The following is a 15,207-nucleotide window of genomic DNA, read 5'->3' as shown; positions in this document are numbered from 1 at the left end:
CTCCAAGCCTTCCCCTCCTAGGAGAAATTCCCTCACCAGTTCTAACTCACCTTGAGCCAGTTCTGTCTTGCTGTCTTTGCCCTTCTCCCAGAAATTTAAATTGGTTATTTTGTATATTGTAGAAAACAAGGGACAGGAGGAAAGGAGCTTGTCTGTTTTGCTCATCCCTCTACACCTAGAGCCTAACAAAGCGGCTGCAGATCTTGGGTTTGGGCTAAATTGGTGAAGGTTTGCACTCTGGGTTCTTAAGCAATGTCCATGTGCAGTATTTGTGGATTCATATTTAAGAAAAAAATTTTCTTTAAATATTTTTATTGATTTCAGAGAGAGGAAGGGAGAGGAGGAGAGAGGGAAACATCAATGATGAGAGAGTCATTGATTGGCTGCCTCCTGCTGGGGATCGAGCCTCAAACCCTGGCATGTGCCCTGACCAGGAGTCAAACTGTGATCTCCTGGATCCTAGGCCGATGCTCAACTGCTGAGCCAAGCTGGCCAGGCTCAAGAAAATGTTAATATGCCCAAATGATTCATTTTCAGCAGGCTAATTTTTAAAAAAAGTATCTTTCAGTCAGTGCTAACAAAATACCATTCATCTCATATAGACAATGCAAGTAGGAAGATCACCTAGTTGTACTCACTTGAATTGGTACAGCATGGGCTGAGCCTAGTGAAAAAGTACCTGGGACACAGAAGCAAAAGTTCTAGGTTTAAGGTTATTTTCTTCTAATATTTAGTCTCAATTTTCCCATTTGTGAAGTAGTGATAAAAATAACTGCCTTCCTTTTCTCCCACGTTTGTTTTGAGGAAAATTCAGTAGCACATGAAAACTGTTTTACGAATGAATGTGCATTATACAGAAATAACAATAATAATAAATCGCAGCTATTTGGTAATAATAAATTAGTAGCTGTATTGCCTCATGCTGTTCACATTTTAAATCCATATTTAGTAATAAATTGAATTAAGGAATGAAGGGTTACATTTCCATGGTATTGAAGACTTACCTTTCTACTGATACATTATTTCCACCTCCTAGAAAAAACAGTTACTTCCTTCTTAGTATTTATGTCAGCATTCTGAATTAAGGTCAGGTTCAACAAACAATGCCAGATTCCACAGATGTGGAAGAGTAAATATTCGTAATGCCACAGTTGTAATTACTCTCCAATTCCCAAAGCAATTTAAAGTTTGAAGGATAGCTCTGTGCAACAGAGAAACTTTTGGGTGTGTCAGGGACAGTGTCCCACAGACCCAATTAAGATTGCTGTTGGGAATACACTGTGACTGAACTAAAGCTCAAAAAGGAAATGACATTCTCCTACCCATGCAACTTTTGGAAACAGGGGCAAATGTTCACCAAATTAACTTTATAAAATGTGAGAGCTTTTTAATTAAAAAAAGTTTACCAAAGCAAAGTTAATTCAAAGTAAGATCTTAATTCGAATGACAAATACCAAAGTGAAATGATGGAACTAGAAAATGATCTGAATATTATAAATTAAATAAGACAGATATCTGTTGTGAATTAAATGCACTGCCATTTAACTTTTTTGCTTAGTTTACCTTCATTCTTTTAGAAAGGTTAATGTCATGCAGGAAGATATCATCAACCTTTTCTGGAATGAAAAGAAATACAGAGAATCAATAGCATAAATAAATTTATAGGGAAAAAGTACATTCAAATTTTATGGCCAAAAAGTAAAAAAAAAAAAAAAAAAAAAAGTCCAGAAGGCAGGCCCGCGCCTAAGAAGGAGACTCACCAACTGTGGGCTGTGGTTCCAGCTACTAACCTGGAAACAGCCCTGTCTCCCTATGGACTTGGCTCTGACACTATTTGGCTTTGACACTGCCACCATACCAGCTGCCAAGGGACCCATCAGGAGTCATGCCTCCCCATGCCACAGGTAACAGGCTTACTGACCTCAGTCCTCACTGTGGCCCTGAAGTGGCCGTGACCTGGCTCCAGCTGTTCTTAGCCAACATTAGTGTCTGTCCAGGCACCCGGTAGGAGACACACACCCTCTGAGCCCCATGGCAGGCCCTCCAACCTGTCTAACTGCAGATCCTGAATGGGCTGTAAATCTGTCCCAATCCCTTGCAGCTTTAGGCTGGGAAACTCCCTGCCCAGCCAGGGGCCTGCCTAGAGATATGGCTGTCTGAACCCCTGGAGGTAGACCTGCCAACCTAAGTTTAAAGCAGTACTGGAAACTTGTTCTAACCCTTCACATCTGCAATCAGACAGGTGCACATGTCTGTGTCTCTGGAGGTAAGCACTTGACCTCAGTTTGACTGCAGATCTTAAAAGGGTACCATAACCTGGTTCCAGCTCCTCACAGCCACTGTCTAAAAATAGACCAGCCCAGAGCCCTGTTGGGAACCCTCCCAGGGACCTGAGAGAGCTACATGCATCTGTGCACCTGATCAAAAGCCCACCGTCTGTGGATCCTACAGCAGACCCTTGTTCCAAAACCAGCAATACTGACCAATGTCCTAGAGGAATCTCACCCACCCAGGTACATGAAAGTATATAAAGTATGCATCTCACTGCTGAAGATAAATGTAAACACAGACTCATATATTTTACTGGTGGCATGTAAGTCACTTTTATTACTAGTATATAAAAGACAAAAGTCATATGAATAACTTAATACCACAGAAATGTGTTAACAGAAACACAATATAGAAACCTGATACTAATTACATGAAAGGGGGGAGTAAAATGTAAAATTGCTGCAATTGATTGTGTTATGTTCATCTGAACAGACTAATAATGAGTAAAGAGAGTAAATCAATAATCAGAAAACCCCCAGCAAAGAAGAGTCCAGGACCAGATGGCTTCCATGATGAATTCTACCAAATATCTAAAAAAGAATCAATGCCAGTCCCTCTCAACTCTTCCAAAGACTTGAAGAAGGAACACTTCCAAACTCGTTTTAAGAGGAAAGCATTACCCTCATACCAAAACCAGATCAGGACAAGACAAGAAAAAAAGAGCACAGACCAATATTCCTGATGAGCATAGATGAAAAAAGTCCTCAACAAAATATAAGCAAACCAAATTCAACAACACAAAAGGATCATGCACCGTGACCAAATGGGATTTATCTCTGAACTGCAAGGATGATTCAACATATGCAAATCAATACACATGAAACTCCATATTAACAGAATAAAGATTTAAAACCATATGATTTATTCAATAGATGCCGGAAAAGCATTTGATAAAATTCAGTACCCTTTCATGATAAAAATTCTCAACAAATTAGGTGCAGAAAGAATGTACTTCAACATAACAAAGACCATATATGACAGGCCCAAAACTAACATGATACTCAAAGCTTTTCCTCTAAGGTCAGGAACAAAACAAGGATGTCCACTCTCACCACTTTTATTTAACACAGTACTGGAAGTCCTAACTACAGCAATTAGACAAGAAAAAGAAAACTAAGGCGTCCGCTGGAATGGACGAAGTTAAATTATCCTCATTTGCAGATGGCATGTTCTCACATAGAGAAAACCCTGAAGACTCCATCGAAATAGCTGTTAGACCTAATAAACTAATTCGGTGGAGCTTCAAGACACCAAATCAATATACAAAGATCAGTTGCATATCTATGCACATAAAACAAACTATCAGAAAGAGAAGTTAAGAAAACAATTTCACTTACAGTAGCATTAAAAAACAATAAAATACTTAGAAATAAATTTAACCAAGGAGGTGAAATATCTTCACTGAAAACTGTAAGACATTGGAACTGTATTACAAAGCTTTAGTAATCAAAGCAGTATTATACCAAAACCAGAATTATACATAAAAACAGACACATCGACGATGGAACAGTATAAATAGCCCAGGAATAAACCCAGACATACATATAGTCAATGAATCTTTGACAAGGACAACAAGAATACTCAATGGGGAAATGATAGTCTTTTCAATAAATGGTGCTGGGAGAACTGGATATCCACTTGGAAAAAATGAAACTGGACCCTGATCTTGCACACCACGCACAAAAATTATTTTGAAATGTATTAAAGACTTATATTTAGGACCTAAAACCATAACACTCTTAAAAGAAAATTTAGGGACAAAGCTTTTTGATATTGGTCTTTGCAAAGAGTTTTTGTACATGACACCAAAAGAGCAAACAAAAGCAAAAAATAAATAAGTGGGACTGTGTCAAACTAAAAAGCTCTCCATAGCCAAGGAAATCATCCACAAAATGAAAAGGCAACCCAAGGAAAGGAAGAAAATATTTGTAAACCATCTATCTGATAAAGGATTAATATGCAAAATAAATAACAAACTCATACAACTCAATAGCAAATAAATAAATAAATAGGCAAGGAACTGAATAGATTTTGTTTCAGTAAAGACACCAAGTACACAAAAAGATCCTCAACATCACTAATCACCTGGGAAATGCAAATCAAAACCACAGTGGGATAGCTCCTCATATTTTTTAGGATGGCTGTTATCAAAAAGTCAGGTGATAAACAAGTGCTAGCGAGGATGCAGAGGAAAGGGAATGTTTGTACGCTGTTAGCAGGAGTGTAAATAAATGCAGCCATATGGTAAACAATATGTATGTTCCTCAAAAATTAAAACTAGAACTACCTGTAATTTAGCAATCCCAGTTCTAGGTGTATTTCCAAAAGAAATGAAATCAGTATAAACATTGTATTGTATACCATAAAAATATCACATGGCACAACCTAAATATATACGATTTTTATTTGTCAGTCATGCCTCAATAAAGTGGAAACAATTTTAAAATATGTGGACTCTGAGAAATTAATAATCTACATTAAGAGCAGCGTTTATGCATGCAGATGTACACAAACACACACGGGCACACACACACACTCACACCACAAACCATACAGTGTGCACATTAATTTTCAAATGAAAATATGTTAGGTTGTTTTGATATTATGAGAGCATAGAAGTTTAGAGCTGGAAAATCGTTTAGTAAGACTCCCCTTTCTATGGATGAGTAAACGGAGGTAAAAAGGGTGAAATAATATTCCGAAGCCACAAAGCTGCTGTTAGAATTTAATGAGGAAGAATTAAAATCACTCACCAGAGGAACCAGATAATAACAATAACGATATGGGATGAATTTTTACCAATTCTCAGACAGTGGCTAATGGACTAGCAATATGGTCTTAAAATACAGGCGGTCTACAACTGGGAGATAAAGGACTCCTCTGTGGGGTGTCATGTTATGGAAACCTTAATGGACATGAAAATGGATAATCAAAGTGGGGAATATCTGTGTCTGTCATAAAATGTTCCTTATGAATTTATAATGGGTCAGAAACAACAAATGGGAACCTTTATTCTCTTTTTGGAACATGAGATGAGAGAGCATGAAGGCATTCAAGGAGTGCAATAATGTGTGCGAAAAAGTATGTATCCCAATGTCTCTCCCTCAGGCGCTGGAAAAGTAAACACAGTTATGAGCTACCTACTGAGAGGATCCAGGAGGCGCCACAGCTGGCAAGTGGATCGCATTGGCCCATTACCCTTGCTTCTGGGTAAATAACAGTGTTAACTGAGACAGACACTCATTCTGGATTTGGATTTGCAAACCCAGCAAGTGAAGCAAATACCTCTGCCACTACTTAAGGCCAACAGCTACAAAGCTATTTTGATTTGGATTTTGACCATCTAATTAAAGAACTCTCAGGATTTTAGTGAAATTAGATGAGCTACAAAGCATTAGACATTGTATACATTCCCATTCACAAAATGTGGACCAATGAAAATCGGAATGGACCACTGAAATCCCTGCTTACGAAATTGCGAGGGAATAAGCAACTAAAAGAATGGTTTTCAGGACTGAATAAATGTGTGTTTAAACTTAATATGCGTGGATTTAAGGAAGATCGCCATTGATATATTGTTGAGATACTTTGGGAGGAGACAGGGAGAAAAGGGTGGGAAGAATACAGGCGCTCATAGAAACTTATTGCTAAATATTCCCCTATTCCTTTGCCTGATCCTGTATTGGTGCGACACGGACTACATTCATGAGTTCCAGAGGGATGATCAATTGCTGCACATGACACCAGGACAGCACGTGTAAATATTACCACCCACATTCCTAAAGGAGGGATTCCTTTCCTTTTCTTTTTTTATTTTAAATGGGATTAATGGTTTCTTTCTCTCTCTTACCTGGTCAATGAGGTATGTTATATGCTTGTACTTAGCCAACCCTACTCTACAAAACAGACTAAAAAAGGGGGAAATCATTGACCTTATTTAAATGGCTCCTACCTTTATGGGTTGGTCCTCTAGCTGAACCTCAGTCCTGCCCCAAGGAGAATAATCTGGATAAAAATTAATGAAAATTGGAAATAAGGAAACGATTGCTGCTCCAAAGGAAGTCTACGGAAAGCTCTTTGGCATGCTCTAAAGTATATTTGGAGGTTGCTATTATCTGTATGACAGTGTCACGGAGAAGTCAACCTTTTGGATCCAATACACATACTCAAACTCCATAAGCAGTCAATAGCGACATGTTGGAGAGATAAACCAACACTGACTGAAACGTTCTAAGAGATAGTTGCTCAAAATTGGACGAGGGGATACAACTGACACTTAAGAACTCTCCCTTTTGGCCTGAAATTCCTTCCTCCTTCAGGTCCATATCCTATACCTTTATAGGAAGGCTTTAGCCACACAGGAGTACACACTCTGAAGCCCCGTGTGTTCTTTAAGATATCCAACTCTGGGTAAGTGCTGCAAGGTTTACTTTAAATTCTAGCCTCTTGAAATTTAGAAAATCATTTTGATTATACACGGTCTGCATTATCTCAGGGCAACAATCCACTAGAGTGGAAATAATGTCTTTTACATGGCTCTTGTGTCCTCACGGCTCATAGTCCTCACCAGCACTGTCCTACGGTGCTTAACTGAAGAATGAATCATCCATATCACAGTTCATATGCCCAGGAGGCGAATTCTCATGGACTGCAATGCGAATGGTGACATTTGGATTTTTGCAACTTAATGTACATCTATATATTACATAAATATAAAATCTATAAATGGATAGACAGATGTAATTATGTCCAGGATTTGCCTCAAAATAATCTGGAAGAAGATAAGTAATGATGAAAGAAAGAAGGTTGACCATGTGTTGAGAATTATTTAAGCCATGTGATTGGTACATGGTATTTTATTAAATTACATGCTTTTTTGTTGAATCTTTGAAAATGAATATTTCTAAAAGTATATTTTAAAAAATACATATAAAACTGAGTACATACGGATAAATACAGATATAAATGTCTGTGTACATTTTTTGGAAACAGAGCTGTAAACATATTTGGGGAAAATCATATATGGTATTTAAGGTGGGTAATATGACCTTCCTGGGGGTAATTTAGCTAGAAATTGAAAAAGTTCATATCACCTGCCCTATTAATTTCACTCCTTAAAAATTTTCCTATGAAACCATAGGTGTTTTATATTTTAAAAACCCAAACTTTAACCTCGTGTTCATATTACATTAAGTGATAAATCAAAATAACAACATAGCCCGGCCGGGCATGGCTCAGCGGTTGAGTGTCGACCTAGGATTCAGGCGATCGGGGTTCGATTTCCAGTCAGGGCACATGCCCGATTGCGGGCTTGATCAATGACTCTCTCATCATTGATGTTTCTGTCTCTCTCTCTGAAATCAATAAAGATATTTAAAAAAATAATAATAACAACATAATGAATGTATGACTCCTGGCTATTAGAAAAAATATTTTAAACGTTATCTTTGGAAGGTGACCAAGTGACCATTTTTAAATATTTTTTTATTTAAAAAGTATGTATTTACTAATCAGAAAATAATATACCTAACAATATTTTGGAGATTTCCTGATTATGGGAAAGCTGGAGGGTAAAAAGAAAAAGAAAAAAGAAACTATGATAAATTTATTGAAGAGTTTCCACTCATTGGAGAATGAAAGAACTGATTCTATTTTCCCAATCACTGTTTTAATCACTTTCTGAGCCTTTGAGAACATCTCAAATCTATTTGAAATGTTTATTTTTGGCATACAACAGCTACCTCCTCCCCTCTTCTAGACTAGATCCTCTGCTAGTCTGCAGTCTTAAGAGCTGGGCAGGCCCCCATTCATTAATACAAAAGCCAGACTCTCTTTAGAGGCTCTTTTGTAACATGCCCTCACCTGGCTGGCATTGAAAAAATAAAAATTAAAAATAAACTTCCCCATCTTGCACAGGGACTGGGGTGGAAACACCTCCCGCCTCTCTGCTGTGCACTCCCCATAAGGTAGAACAGTCCCCTGACTATTTCTTCTCCTGGCCTGAACTTCCCTTTATATAGATACGGAGAGAACGACAAGGCGGCTGTGATTTATATTAACAGAGTGATTGTTACAAGGAGATAGCCAGCTCTTGTAATCATTGGCTTAGGGTAAAAGAGGTGCTAAGCAGTAAATTTTAGTCCTCAACTAGGAGTCTTACCTTCAATTCTGAAATTCTAGGGCACTACGAAGCTGGTGCTATGCTAAGTCCCTGCTCCACTGGGACCTGGTTTTATTTATTTCCTTATTGCAAGATAAGGTAACTATGGCTCACAAAGAAACTCTATCCAATGTCATTTAGGTGGTTTGTGTAATTGCAGATGCTGTGCTCTTGCCTCTCTATTTCCTGAGCTATTTGTGATTGTTTTCTATGACATTTCCACACAGTACACCAGGAACACTCGTTTCAGTTATCACCAGGGGGGCGACTCTAATAGAAGTCATTGTTCTTGTGAGGCCTGGATCAGAGCACATTGGAAGCTGGGTTTACAGCAAACTATCTCTCTCAGTAATTCTCGCTGAGCAGGGTCAGGGAAAGAAAAGGAAAGTATTTCTCCTTCACCATGCTTTCCGCAGAGGTGGTTCTTACTGACTTAGCTAGGAGTCCATCACCATGCCTATTGCACATAGACTCACATTTTCTGAATAGAAAATACTTCTTGAGTAGGTTTTTGGTTCAGTAGATACTTCACAGCAGCTTTTACATCGTTATTTCTCAAGCTATAGATGATGGGGTTTAGCAGGGGGGTCACCACCCCATAAAACAGGGAAACAAGCTTGTCTGAAGCTTGCAGCTGGCCGTCCCCGGGCCGCTCTTGAGACCTGGGCTTGGCATACATGAAGAAAATGGTGCCGTAAAATATGACCACCACGGCCAGGTGTGCGGAGCAGGTGGAGAAGGCCTTGCGTCTCCCGGAGCCCGAGTGCAAGCTCAGGACAGTGCAGAGGATGAGCACGTAGGAGAAAGCGATGGCCAGCAGTGGGAGGACCAGGAACACCGCATTGGATATCACCATGGTGACAATGTTGAGGGATATATCAGCACAGGCCAGCTTCAGGACAGCTAAGATCTCACATGTGAAGTGATTGATGACATTGTTCCCACAGAAAGGCAATTGCATGGCAAGAGACGTCTGCACAATCGAGTTGAGGCCTCCAGAGAGCCAGGACACAGAAGCCATCAGTGCACACACCGCCCTGCTCATGACGACGGGGTACCTCAGGGGGTTACAGATGGCCACGTAGCGGTCAAAAGCCATCATGCCGAGGAGCAGACACTCTGTTGATCCCATTGCAAACCCAAAGAACATCTGCACTGCGCATCCAGAGAAGGAAATGTTCCTTTTCTTTGAGATTAAGCTCACCAAAGTGGAGGGGACAGAGGAAGATGTGTAGCAGATATCGAGGAAGGAGAGGTTGCCCAGGAAGAAGTACATGGGGGTGTGAAGGCGGGAATCAAAGATGCTCACTATGATGAGAACACCATTGCCGGTGAGAATCACTAGGTACATAATTAGAATTAGAACAAAGTAAATGATCTCAATCTTTGGGTAACCAGAGAGCCCCAGAAGAATAAATTCTGACACAAATGTCTGGTTAGTTTTATCCATGTCATCTGCTTTCAGAAGGAAGATCTAAAATGAAATAATACATTCACTGCCAGGAAACAAATGTAGAACATCCCCTGACTGATTCATTGTCTAGACTGTATTATAAGGAGTGTGTGCTTGAAACTCTGCCATCCAGTTGTCTTCAACAATGTGTGTAACTAGAATACAATGAAACTGGGGAAGATGGAAGTGCCTATACCCATTGCTAATATATGAAGATCAACCTATAATCGGACAGACGGAAATAATCATTCCTCCTGCTGAGGACATGTTCCTGGGTTGAGATTTCTAAACTTTTGACTAATTACTAACTATAACCCCAGCTTCTTCATCTGCCCCAGAAGGCAAGCAGTGGAAATGGCAAAAGACTACTCAATAGGGACCGAAAATTTGATTTGGGATTAATAACGATGGTAAAAATTTCACAGCAATGTGGATTTCTTGGTGCCTGTTTCTTTCTATGCCTGCATACCTTACATTAGTCAGTTTAATTCTAGATTTTATAGACATTTAATAATAAATTGAATACCATTAACTGAAACTTAACATGTTTAAACACACTTAGTTGTTAATCTCATATTCCAGCCCCTGTGAGTATCTTCTGTGACTGTTCCTGACAAACCATTGCATATATCAGCTCCACATGACTGTCATCGATAATCTTCGGAGAACATCACATAGTCTCTTCCTTTATTTTATTCTCTTATTTCAGACTCTATCTTGATAATTTACTCATTTACCTCAACCTAAGAAAGGTTTAAATATTTTATAGAAATATGTACATATGTGTGTGTGTAGGCACCGCTGTATGCTTTACAAAATATAATCTTTTATACTATCCCCATTTTTTTCAAATATGAAAGGTGGAACTTGCCCAGAGTTAACCAGGCAGCAAATAAGTGGAGCTCGAAGCTCAGATCAAGTCTAGTCCACAGCTTCGCTGATTTCCATATACATATGCATCCTCTGGGTATCCTGAAAAACTTAAGATTCTGCTTTACTGTTCAGGGCAGCTCCTGAGATGCTGCATTTATCCTAAGCACCCAGGTAACACTTATGCAGCGGGTCTTGAACACACTTGAGCAAAAGGCTCTAATCTACCCTGAATTGGTAGATTATCCAGATTTTTCTGATCCAAATGGATTTTCATTTGCCTTATTATGGACTGGCACACCATCCTGAAAAATGACAAGAACATACTCCTGTGTTTTACAGAAAGCTCCATATTCACATCATGTTTGTAAATATCCTAAAGAAAAAATATTGAAAGACAAAAGTTTTTAAAGTAGGATAAACTTGCGCCAGACTACTAGTTTTAGAATATTATTTACAGCCTACCTTTACCTCAGTCATACTCTAAGCACAGAAGGAAGAAGTAAAAGAGTAATGTAAAGTGCCTGCCATTACAATGCTGAAAATTCATTTAGGATACAGGAAAGGTACGTATGAAAATATATTATAAGTATAATTACATTATGTAAATGAAACTGCAGAAAGTGAAACCCTGGATAAGAGGGGACTTACTGTCCTTATCCAAATATATTTGACCTGAGTTTAACATGTTGGAAAAGTGCCTCAGGCTAAAATGAAAATCTTTGAAGTTCTGAGTTTCTGATGAGAGCTGCAGTCTTTTCACTTTTAAAATAGTGATTAAAAATACCTGCTTTAACTTTTCTTGCTGGGATACTGTATGGAAATAATGAGATAGCACAGGAACATTGCTTTTTAAGGATTAAGAAACATTATATAAATAATAATGAAGTAATAATCATCAGCATTCGCATCTGTGCCTTGGTGATAATAACTGCATCAGGTTGTTCACGTTACAAATTCACATTAAATAACAGCTTAACTATTGATTGAAATACAGTTCCACAGGTTTAAAGACTTACCTTTCTACTCATACATTATTTCCACCTCCTAGAAGAAACAGTTACTTCCTTCTTAGCATTTATGTCAGCATTCTGAATTAAGGTCAGGTTCAACAAACAATGCCAGATCCACAGATGTGGAAGAGTAAATATTTGTAATGCCGAAGCTGTCATTACTCTCCAATTCCCAAAGCAATTTAAAGTTGGAAGGGCAGCTCTGTGCAATGGAGAAACTTCGGAGTGCGTCAGGGACAATTACGATCGCTATTGGGGATACACTGTAGCTCCCACCCACATAACTTTTGGAAGCAGGGGCAAATGTTCACCAAATTAACTTTATAAAATGTGAGGGCTTTTTAGTTCAAAATATGTTTACCAAAGTAAGGTTAATTCCAAGTAAGAAATTACACATTCAAGTGATAATTACCAAACCAAAATGTTAGAATTTTAAAAATAATCTATATATTATAAATTAAATAAAACAAATGTTTGTTGTAAATTAAAGGCATTGTAATTTAACTTTTTTGTTTACTTTATATTAATTCTTTTAGAAAGTTAACTTCATGCAGAATGCCATCCCCAACCTTTATTGGAATGAAAAATACAGATGGCAAAAAGATAAATAAATTCACAGGATAAAAGTAAATTCATATGTTTCATGCCACAAAAGTTGTTAAAATCCAGAGTAGATAGTTTGAGGCATGAATTCAGACAGATAGATAAACCTGTTCATGAATTCAAGTGTTTTAATTTTTGCTTTCCAATTTCAATGCCTTTTTTCCCCTCTTTGCCTGACTGCTGTGGCCAGGACTTCCAGTACTATGCTGAATAAGAGTGGCAAAAGAGGACATTTCTGTCTTGTTCCCAATCTTAAGGAAAATGCTTGTAGCTTTTCCCCATTGAGTATGATGTTGGCTGTGGGTTTGTCTTATATGGCCTTTATTATGTTGAGTTATGTTCTCTCTCTTTCTACTTTGCTGAGAGATTTTATCATAAATTGGTGCTGGGTTTTATCAAATGCTTTTCTGCATCCATGGACATGATCATGTGGTTTTTATCCGTTATTTTGTTTATGTGATGTATCATGTTTATTGATTTGCAGATGGTATATCAACCTTGCATCCCCAGGATAAATCCCACTTGATCATAATGTATGAACTTTTTAACATATTGCTGGCTCCGGTTTGCTAATATTTTTTTGAGGATATTAGTATGTAAGTCCAGGGATAAGGGCCTATAATTTTCTTTCTTTTTAATGTCTTTTGCTGGTTTTGGAATTAGCATAATGCCGGCCTCATAAAATGAACTTAGGAGTTTTCCCTCCTCTTGAATTTTTGTGAACAGTATGAAAAGGACAGGTATTAGTTCTTCTTCAAGAGTTGGGTAAAATTCACCTATGAAGCCATCCAATCCAGAACTTTTGTTTGCCAGGACTGTTTTGACTACTTCTTTGATTTCATTAGTTGTAATGAATCTATTTAGATTTTCTGTTTCTTCTTGATTCAGTTTTGGAAGATTGTATGTTTCTATGAATTTATCCATATCATCCAGATTGTCCAGTTTGTTGGCATATAGTTGTAATATTTTTTTATAATCCTTTGTATTTCTGTGGTGTCAATTGTTATTTCTCCTCTTTCATCTATGATTTTATTTATTTGGGTCCTCTCTTTTTTTCTTGATGGTCAAAGGTTTAGCAATCTTGTTTATCTTTTCAAAGGACCAGCTCCTGGTTTCATTGAACTTTTGTATTGTCTTTTTAAGACTCTATTTCCTTTATTTTGCTCTGATTTTTATTATTTCCTTCCTTAAACTCACTTTGGGCTTTGTTTGTTGCTCTTTCACTAGTTCCCTTAGGTGTAAGGTTGTTCGAGATTTTTCTTGTTTCTTGAGGTAGGCCTGTATTGCCATGAATTCCCCTCTTAGGACTGCTTTGTGCTGTGTCCCATAGATTTGGGGTTGTTGTGTTTTCGTTTTCATTCGTCTCAAGGTATCTTTCGATGTTTTCCTTCATCTCATTGCTAATCCATTCATCATTTAGTAACATGTTATTTAGCCTCCCTGTGTTCCTGTGTTTTTCAGTTTTTTCTTGTAATTGATTTCTGGTTGCATACGATTATGGTCAGAAAAGATGCTTGATATGATTTAAATCTTCTTAAATTTATTGAGAATTGTTTCATGTCCTAACATGTGGTCTATCTTACAAAATGTTCCATGTGTACTTGAAAAGAATGTATATTCTGCTGCTTTGGACTGAAATGCTCTAAAGATATCAATTAAATTCATCTGATTTAGTGTGTCATTTAAGGCCACCATTTCCTTGTTGATTTTCTGTCTGGAAGATCTATCCATTGATGTCACTGAAGTGTTAAAGTCCCCTACTGTGACTATATTACTGTTGATCTGTCCCTTTATTTTCATCAAGATTTACTATATATATTTAGGTGCTCCTACGCTGGGTGCATAAATGCTTACAAGGGTTGCCCCCTTTATCATTAAGTAGTGTCTTTCTTTGTCTCTTACTACAGCCTTTGTTTTAAAGTCTATTTTCTCAGATATAAGTATAGCTACCCCAGTTTTTTTCCCCATTTCTATTTGCATGAAACATATTTTTCTATCCCTTTACTTTTAGTCTGTGTGTATCTTTCATTCTGAGGTGGGTCTCTTGTAAACAGCATATATATGGGTCTTGTTTTCTTATCTATTCAGCTACCCTATGTCTTTTGACATAGGAACATTTAAGTGATTATTGATAGAATGTACTTATTGTCACTTTATTCTTTTAACTATGTTCCTGTTCCCACTCCTCCTCCTCCTCTTCCTCTTCATCTTCATCTTTTATTAAAGAAGACCCTTTAACATTTCTTGTAATACTGGTTTGTTGGTAATAAACTCCTTGTCTTGGAGGCTCTTGATTTTTCTTCAATTTTAAATGATAGCTTTGCTGGGTAAAGTAGTCTTGGTTGAGGGTCCTTGCTTTTCATCACTTTGAATATTTCTTGCCACTCCCTTCTGGCCTGCAAGATTTGTTGAGAAATCAGCTGACAGTCTTATGGGAGCTCCCTTGTAGGTAACTAACTGCTTTTATCTCGCTGTTTTTAAGATTCTCTTTGTCTCTAACCTTTACCATTTTAATTATGATATGTCTTGGTGTGGGCCTCTTCAGGTTCATCTTGTTCAGGTCTCTCTGTGCTTCCTGGATTTGTGTGTGTTTTGCCTTCACCAGGTTAGGGAAGTTTTCAATCACTATTTTTCAAATCAGTTCTCAATCCCTTGCTCTCTCTCTTCTCCTTCTGGTACCCCTGTGATGCAAATGTTTTGACATTTCATGTTGTCCCAAATGTCATTTAAACTATCCTTTTTTTTTTAAATTTTTTCTTTCTGCTGCTCTGATTGGG

General features: G+C 37.8%; 1 protein-coding gene across 1 annotated transcript; it reads right to left on the bottom strand.

Moving 5' to 3' along the window:
* Window positions 1-8,963: 8,963 nt before the first annotated feature.
* Window positions 8,964-9,941, bottom strand: LOC308564061 (olfactory receptor 13C3-like; the record flags this gene model as incomplete). The annotated part of the gene is made up of 1 exon (XM_081151766.1): window positions 8,964-9,941. One exon carries the CDS (start codon window positions 9,939-9,941, stop codon window positions 8,964-8,966), a length of 978 nt encoding a protein of 325 aa, XP_081007892.1.
* Window positions 9,942-15,207: the final 5,266 nt, after the last annotated feature.

This window comes from Miniopterus schreibersii (genome assembly GCF_964146895.1).
Source record: "Miniopterus schreibersii genome assembly, chromosome: 11".
NCBI classification, from domain to species: Eukaryota; Metazoa; Chordata; class Mammalia; order Chiroptera; family Miniopteridae; genus Miniopterus; species Miniopterus schreibersii.
This window is presented reverse-complemented; position numbering and strand designations above follow the sequence as displayed.